Source organism: Chironomus tepperi, unplaced genomic scaffold, assembly GCF_022539635.2.
Source record: "Chironomus tepperi strain 1889 unplaced genomic scaffold, CSIRO-AGI_Ctep_v1 contig_335, whole genome shotgun sequence".
Taxonomy (NCBI): Eukaryota; Metazoa; Arthropoda; class Insecta; order Diptera; family Chironomidae; genus Chironomus; species Chironomus tepperi.
In genome coordinates, this window is record NW_027226457.1 from 1,693,637 (window position 1) to 1,703,137 (window position 9,501).

The 9,501-nt window shown below is 30.0% G+C and overlaps 1 protein-coding gene across 1 annotated transcript; it reads left to right on the forward strand.

Annotated features, from left to right (window-relative positions):
- The first annotated feature begins 6,221 nt into the window (after positions 1-6,221).
- On the forward strand, positions 6,222-7,776 carry LOC139093489 (protein HGH1 homolog). Its single transcript, XM_070644222.1, has 3 exons — positions 6,222-6,361; positions 6,430-6,546; positions 6,611-7,776. The coding sequence occupies exons 1-3, from the start codon at positions 6,274-6,276 to the stop codon at positions 7,495-7,497; spliced, it is 1,092 nt and encodes a 363-aa protein (XP_070500323.1). The 5' UTR covers positions 6,222-6,273; the 3' UTR covers positions 7,498-7,776.
- The last annotated feature ends 1,725 nt before the right edge of the window (positions 7,777-9,501 follow it).

The window sequence follows — 9,501 nt, forward strand, 5'->3', positions numbered from 1 at the left end:
AATTAATTTTATTCTCTAAAAGTTCCTCAACACACTTAGTATTCTGAACGGTAATTTAAGGAGCAATTCCAGTCAATCATTTAAATGTGATGATGAATTTGTCAGACAAAAGCAGCTATAGAAAATAGTAAAACAATACCCAAATACACCATGATGAAGTTTCTTGTGATAGCTTTATTTAAAATAGATGAAAAATAATATTAAATGTAATGTTTATTAAAATAATACTTTTTAAAAATTTGTTGCATGACGAGAAAAGTTCATTTTTTGTTTTGTGCTAATTATAAAAAAGAAAAGAAAAGTAAAAAGAATTTCTTTATCTCATTTAAAAAATGAAAGAAAAAGAAAAAATTAAAAAAAAATATGAAATCTCAATAAGAAATGAAATTTCTGCATACACAAGTTTCTTTAATCTCAAGATGTAGATGCAGATTTAATTTTCTTTTCAATTGAATGTTTCATCCTTTTAAATTATTGAAAGAAATATATTTTTATAAAAAATAATGAAATTGTAAAGTAGATTAAAAGAATGAAAAAAAAAAAAGAATTAATTGACATAAATGCATTTGAAATTAAAATGCAGCTAACCAGGTTCTCATTCTCGAATATTTAAGCTTTTATTTTGTAATAAGTTCATTGAATAGTTTAAAATGAAATTGCTGTGATAATTTTCTCTTTAATGTAATTATAAGGAATGAAAACAGGAAATGAAGTTGATTGAAATTTATCAATAAAAGAGTAACAAAATTTTAAAAATTAAATTTGACTTTTTTTTTTATTTTTTAATTTTCAGTGTTTTTCAGCGCATTATTGATGGCGGTTTACTGCCAAATACAATTTATATCTACGTCATTAAGCACTTTGAAGGATAATCAAGGGTAAAACAGATTTGCAATTACTATTAGCGGAGTTGTTTCTCCCTGGTTTAATAAAATTCACCAAAACACTTGAAATTTAAATCTTATTTATAATTATTTAACACAATTAATTAATATTCCAGCTATTACGCTTCGAATTATTCAGCATAATTAGGATTTAATGAAGGAAATTTAATTAAAAAAGCAAGATACATAACTTTTGTAAGTTTAAATACCTTTTTGTAGCACAATTCAGCGCTTTAGAATTTAATTCATTACTTTTGAACTTAATTCAACTGTTTAGAACCTAATTCAGCATTTTAAAGCTTTACTCAGCGCTTTTGAACTGTATTCAGCGCTTTACAATTTGAGTTAATATTTTAGAACTTAATTCAGCGCTTTTGATCTTTATTCGTCGCTTTAAAACTTAAATTAGTACTTTTGAACTTTATTCTACTTAAAAGTTAATTTAATTAAATTCAGCATATTAAAATACAAATTTAACCTAATTTAGGCTTAATTGAACAGCACACGACTTAAAAAGTCCTGCAAATGCAAATTAAATAGGAACACTGATGGAAATTTCCGCTGAATTCAGCTTTAATATTCATAAACAAAAAGAGTATTCAGTACAATTAACTTGAATTGCTTGGAATAAAAGGAAATCCTCATATAAAACCGAGCTTAAAAAGCTATAAAAAAATCCTACTTAAAGAAATATTAAAAGACTATAAGTGATCTTCTTTGGTAAGCTATAATTTCTGTGAATAAAAGACGCGAGCTAGTTGCTAAGTGGAATTAAAATGAGATGTGCTGATTGATACTGTAATAAATAAATTTTCTTAAATGTAAAAATGAGAAAAACTTTTTTTCTCGTCAAATAACTTAAATGTGAAAAGGAACAAGCAAGGAATTGAGAGAAGAAAAGTTGTGAAGAAAGATAAATAGTCATTTGATAGATAGAAAGAATTTCTTTGTTTATAAATGTAAATGGGTCATTCATCAATGCTGTCAATAGATGGTAGAATTCTGAAGACTCTACTCCAATAAGCTACATAATATTGATTCAAAAATTTGAGGTTATGTCTTAAAACATTGTCTTATAAGTTAGACGTCATTTAGGAACAACTCCTACCTAAGCTAAAGCAGCAAGACGAATTTATAGCGTTCACGCTCTTGAGTTAAAACAGCAAACTCGGCTGAATTATTGCAATTAAATTAAATAATCTATAAAACTGCAAACTTAAATTTTTTCGATTTCTTTTTTTTTCTCATCAATATTTTTAATTACAGATTCATCCCAAGAGCTTCCTCTTCGACACTACATAATGATGGTGTACATTTTTTGTTAAAAATTAATATGATGAAATTCATGCACTGAATTAAATTGCCGTTGACATGAGAGGTGCATACGATAAATAATAAAAAAATACTCACTGTACATCTGTCAAAATTAATAAAGCTAATTGATTGTTCACAATTACTTGTAGCTATAATTAATTTTTCATGAATTTAAAAATGAGAACAAAAAGAGAAAGATTTATTTTTTATAAACGGAGGTTTCACTACTTCGTGTGCATATTTCAGACCTTCGCAATCCCGGTAATGAAATTTTTATTTTAATCTGTCTCTTTTCTGCTTTTTAAACGATAATTCATACTGAATATTGGATTAATTTCAATGAAAATTTTATTTCAAAATTAACGTAATTTTAGAATTCAAATTTCGTTATTTCAATTTGCCAAATGTAGTTTCACACCCTTTGTGTTTTCATTGTCAAAGGTTAATTGCAGAGAATTGGTCAAAGAATGTATTTAATTAAATTTACTAATTAATGTGAATTAAGGAGTATCAAAGCATTTTAAGAAGTTCAATGAGTGCTAACACGCGCATCTAATGGAAATGAAAGTCTCACTGGCTTTTGTTGCAATTTTTCTACTGATCAAATCATGAATCATCACATTTAATACATCAAATTGCAATGTGATTGACATAATCCACTCCACAAGCTGTTCATCAACAAGCTTTATATTGGCAACATTTAAGACTGATCCCTTACTTCCTTCTTAACTCCTTCAGAATAAAAATATAAAAATTCTATGCAGTAAGATGATGATTTTCTATTTTTATCACCAAAACTGCACCTGTGCATGGAAGTACCGCTCAAAATCTTTTCAGCATCAGATTATCAACTTTTCCCCAAAATAAATCAGATTATTCACCGAGAATTAAAACTGTAACGTAAATCACATCTTGCAGTCCAGCTGGTATTCTATTCAATCCTGACCAAAATTATTTAGAGCAGTAAATCTCCCCAACCAGATTACAAAACTAGAGACAATTGAACTTTGAAATATTTATGTTTATAGCCGTATACATTGTACGACTTTTATACTGATTGCAATTGTCGATTGTATGACTCGTGTAGATTTTATGTGGATATATCAGTGCTTAAAACAATAACAATATAGGTTTTTGTGGTTGAAAACTCTTTGTTATAAGTAAAAAAATCAGGTTTATTTTGTTGAATTTTTCTAAATATCGGCTTTGTTTTCATCACATTGAAGAGAAAATGAGGAAGTCATAATCTTCAAAAAACAAAAAAATTCTGTCTGAATTGGAGCTTCCTGAACTGACAAAATTTCGTGAATATTCCATGTCGAGAATCGCGGTCGTTTGAGACTCTAATTATATGACATTTATTTCATCATAGCATTATTAACAACATTGAGATATTTATAGAGTAATAAAGAAGATCATCAAGAGCATGTACTGTATACCCACCGCAATTTCTTACCAATACTATCAGTACGCTTTGATGAACATTTTAATAATAACGTATGTGCAAACTAATTAGTATAGTTTGTAATTTTCAATTAGGTAAATTATGAGTTAATTAAAGCAAACTGACCCGTTGAATATTAGTGGGGACCGCCTACTTGGAAGTGTTGTCATGATGTCTGACACTCAAGGATGAATATTTAGGACAAGTCTGGGGAAAATTTTTAATTTTAGAATTCATGTTGCTAAGTATCAGGGCGTATTCAGGAGGGGGGTTCAAATAGCATATTCAGATCACTCCCTCCAACGCCACTGGATACGCCCCTATTCAGCATGTTGAGTTGACTTTGTTTGAGACTTGCTTATACCAGGATTGGAGAGTCATACAGCCAGATATGTCATTGACCTATTCGAACACAGAATAGATCGATATAAGATGTACCCAAGGAACAGAGACTAGACGGTACCTAATCGACATAATAATGGGAAATTAACCATTAATCTCCAAAATGTCACTCGTCAGTTTTATATCAATTTAAACGACACTTAACAGACAGTCATCAAAAACAATAAAACTAAAAACATTTCGGATATGGAAGGTTATACACCGCACATCAATGTGTGCATGAACAAACAACACAAATTAGAGCAATACCGTAAATGTATCATTTGCTAAAAGGAAGTCAGAAATCTTTGCTTTAATTACTTATTAATTTATTTATTTATAAATATTTAAAGTTTCAGATCTTTATGAAATATGATGAGATGATGAGGAAGAGTGTTTACTTTAGAAGATGAGAGATGATGTTAATGAACACTAAAAAAACCGTCTAATTTATCATAGTCCACGAATCAAATTACCCACGTGTATATAAATAAAAACAAAGACTTTTTTTTAAGTAAGGAGGCAATTAATGGATTTTTTTCTGAGTGCTCATTTTCTTTCCAAGGATCATCGTGCTTCCTTCAAAATTTTGTTTACTTTGGCTGTCTGAATGTCTAGTTAGATGGCTGGACTGATGCCCAGTTCATTCCATGGATGATTTGCTTTATGAATGGCTTGGCAACGTACTTGTTAATTGCATAATTTGATTTATTTAATGGATCTTCGTTCTGTCTTGTTGATTTAATTTGACATTGAATTTGAATTTTTAACGAATTTCGGGGTACGAAACTATGAAAAATTTAACGAAAACTAGAAATTCAAATTTGAAAAAAACGTTAAAAATGCTGAATTTGAAATTCAAGCACCCAAATTCAAAATAAAAAGCGCTTCCATCAGAACTCTTAACTAATTTTCATACAAGCCCTTTTAAGTGCCAATTTTCATTTTAAATAAATATTTATGACTGAGATTATTGTTAATGATTTTTACTTTCTTCGTGTGATGTTTTTAAATGAATGGAATGAAAAATGTGAATATGTTTATGCAAACCAGAAACTGTCAATATCCTCATAAACTCACGGACGATTTTCATTATAATAGTCATTATTTATAGAGGTAATTAAAATTAATTTACATGTTTTTAAAATTAACGATTTTGAATTTTTTAAATTCAATGTTTCTATGTTTTTCATGTATAGATGTTTTGTTGACGTTAGTTCCATGCGTATGCTAAGAGATGGAGTTACGTGAGACGGGCGACTTCATGGATCATCTTATGTTGTGCATTTTTAATTATGTTAAATTTTTAATGGATTTTTGATAGTTAGAAACTTTTTTCGTTGTTTTTCTGAATAGATACAATCTTGTGGATCTTTTGACGATGACTTAAATAAGATTTAAATTTTAAATTGCGTAATAATTGGAATGCCCTATGATTTTTAAGTTTATATCCTATATTTTATTTAATTCTCAGGAAAAACAACAATTTTTTTAAATTTTTTAACTCTTTTGTGAATTAAAAACTTTAACCAGATTCCTCAATTTAATTTCATATTTTCATTCATCTACGGAACTGCCCAAAAAATGTGGCTTAGCCTATAGGCTCTTAAAATACATTCATTAATATCCAGAGAAATAACATTAAGTAAGTGTTAGCAATTAACATTTTCTACTTAGAAGTTGTCAAAGCTTCATCAATTTGCATGAAAATCTCATTTTCATAGTCACGTTTTATCAAAATATGACTTAATTTAGAATGTCATAAAATTAACGTATTTTAAATTTTCAAATAAATGCTTCAATGTTTTACAATTTTTTTCATGTACAGGAATAGTCCTACACTTTTAGTTCTTGTATTTGGTACTAGATGTCATCTTGTTAAACACCAAGAATGAGACAAACATACTTTATATCTGAATTTTAACACATTTAAGTCATTAAAACAGTCAATTCATTGATTTTTCAAACTTAAGAAACTGTAACGGAAATTTAAAATTTGAAAAATATTAACAAAGACAAAATTTCAAATAAATTTTGACCGCTGAACATTAACGAAAATTAAAATTTTCATCTCAATAATAACAATTCAATGATCTAAAAGCTAACAAAATGAGAATATCACACAGCATACTAAATGTTTTCCATCTGAAATCAACAATGAGTCATCAAAAGCAAAGTGTCCAATCCTTGCACAAACACGTGGTTGTGTTTTGAATTTTTATAAACAAAAAATTTTTCTTCTTAAAAAATATGGAAAATCAGCTAGAAGAGCTTGTTCAATTCCTTCAAAAGGATACAAGAATTGACTTGAAGTCTGTGGCATTGGCAAACTTATTGGGTAAGTGAATTTAATTAAGCAAAATGTATTTTTCCAGAACCAGTAATAATTTCTGCAAAACTTTACAGGCTTAACTGGAGACAAAGGCGGAGTTGAAATAATATACTCAAATGCTGACTTACTGCGAGCTTTAGTTAACTTATTGATTGACACAAACTATGTTGTTGCAAAGGATGCATGTTTTAGTAAGTTGGAAGTAATTTAAGAAGTTCAGAAGTGAAATAATTAATAAAATTCATTTATTCATAGCTCTCATCAACATAACAGCTGAAAATGATTCAGCATGTGAAGCTTTACTTATTTCCAATCCATCAAATAGAGAAGAAACAGGATTACTTCAAATTATCATCAAAACTGTTATGAACGTGGAATCACAATTGACAGATCCAATGCTGTCTATTCTGTCCAATTTATCTCGACCTGAAAATCTTACAGACTCAATAGTTAATGGTATGCTGGAACTAGACAACACAATCTTTGATAAGCTAGTCAGTATATTTTCAAGAGCTGATTACAACAAGAAGAATCAAAATCTCAACTATTTGGCAGCTGTATTCAGTAACTTGAGTCAAGCATCAGCATTTAGGAATTTAATTGCATCATCCCAGACGAGACTATTGCAACGTCTACTTCCATTTATAAGTCATGAATCGAGTGTGATAAGGAGAGGAGGAATTACTGGACTTTTAAAGAATATCTGTTTCGATTCGAGTCTACATGAGTGGCTATTCAGTACGGAGGTCGATGTTCTTCCATTTATCTTACTTCCATTGGCTGGACCAGAGGAATTTGATGACGAAACAAATGAAATGTTACCAATTGAGTTGCAATTTCTAGATTCAGATAAGAAGCGTGAAAGTGACCCCGACATTCGTACAATTTTATTAGAGTCATTAGCGCAATTGTGTGCTACCCGCAACGGAAGAATGTATTTAAGAAATAAAGGAACATACGAAATTCTTCGCGAATTGCATAAATTTGAAGTGTCGAGCGAGGGCGATCCGAAAGCATTGAAAGCGTGTGAAGATGTTGTTGACATACTAATCAGAACAGAAGATGAAATTGGACATGATAATCTAAAGCAGGTCGAAATATCGGACGAAATGGTTGAGAAAATAGAAAAGTTAATCGAGTGAGAGGAATAACTTAACAGTTTTATTTTGGCACAGGCAATAAAATCTCTCTTCTTGTGTCCCCGCAAAAAATTATTGAACGAAATAATCCGTAAGTTTTTTAAAAAACACATTCACTATTAAGTCGATCGTTGAGAGATAAATGGTATGTGGTGACAAATATAATTTGAAATATGAAATTTTATCTGCTAGAAAATTTAATTTTATGATTCTGTACATAATAAATTTATATTCTATCATATAAAACCGCAAAATATGAAAATTTACTGTGTGTGTGTTGATAAGTGTCAATTTAGAAAGTATCACGACGTAGTTGTTTTGTTCTGTTTTTGGGGAGAGGTCAAGTTTAATGTGTTTTGTGATTGTAATTCTTGTTTTTGATATTTGCAAGCTATAAACGGCTGCAAATTTAACGTATTTTAGAATTTTGAATATTCAACGAAGATTTGCGATGAAATTTAACGTCTTTTTACATCGTTTTTCTTAACTTGCTTTCTTGTCTGTTTGTCTGTTTGTCTTGTTCAAATCTTGCGATTGAATTTTCGACCACTTCTACTGCTCCAATCGAGCCGAAATTTTTTATGGGTGTGTATTTTCGATGACAATACAATATTCAAGCATTTGTGAATCATAAAATAGCTTAGTTATGCTATAATTAATTAATTTTTATTTCAAGCTTACGTATTACGTGCATTTTACGTACGTAATTTTTACGTAGTCCTTAAAAATTTTATTCTTCAAAAATTCCAAGCCGATCATGAGTTCAAGTCTCAAATTTTTCAACTTTTTTTGTCGTACATTTTCAATTCTTTTTCATACTTTTTTGATAATTTATAATGATTAAAGATAGAATTTTCCATTTTCACACTTTTCTAAGTTAATTTCCAATGTTTTCTTGGAGTTTAATATTTTTCATCACGCATTTTCACTAAAAATTTGAGTTTTATGAAAAGTGTCGAAAAAACTAATCCTTAATTATCAGAAATTAAACTTCAAGTTCAAGCCTAGGTATGGAGAAGCTTCCTTTTTTTAGCATTTTCTTTTTTTTTTTTGATAATTTTGTGTTCGTTCATAAAATTCAATGATTCTGTACAGGATTCTGTCCGGCCTATCGGTCTAACTTAGTTCTCTAAACTTATGCCAAGCAAAGCTTGGTTTTTATTTGGAAAATTAGTGACATAATTACTTTTAATGCTACTAATTGAACAGAAATAAATCTCAGATTTTCAAAAATCCATTTCAAAACAATCAGCGTGGAGTCAAGTAAAGTCCGACACTACTGTGACCTAATAACAGTCGGGCGAACGAAGCGCAGCGAAGTGGAGTCCGACACTACTGTGACCTAATAACAGTCGGGCGAACGAAGCGCAGCGAAGTGGAGTCCGACACTACTGTGACCTAATAACAGTCGGGCGAACGAAGCGAAGCGAAGTGGGGTCCAACACTACTGTGATCTAATTCGAGCGAAGCTCGAACTTAAATAATTCGAACGCAGTTCAGACTTGGTTGAGCGAAGCTCACAAATTTTTATGACCTGAACGGAGCGAAGCGAGTGAAGGCGTGAACATTTTCCGCACCCGTTACAACACTACGATTTATGAGATAATGCTATGCTAATCGAACTAATCGTAAAAGACTGAATGAAAATCAAAATAACAAACAGATTGATATTTGGACTAAAAAGTTGAAAATAAAATACTTTATAAAAAAACTTTTTAAAAAATCATCGTTTTTCCCGTGGACTAAAAGTAAAAAATAACTTTTATTTTGTGCTTAGAGAAATTTGAAAGTTGAGACCACCCATGAATTACAAACATGCACCTTGACTTTATCGTATAGTTCTACAACAAAAAACGAGGGCGCGAATCTTTGATGAAGTTCTGATACCAGGTGCCCTCGTTTTTTGTTGTAGAACTATACGATAAAGTCAAGGTGCATGTTTGTAATTCATGGGTGGTCTCAACTTTCAAACCAATTTCTCTACAGCACAAAATAAAAGTTATTTTT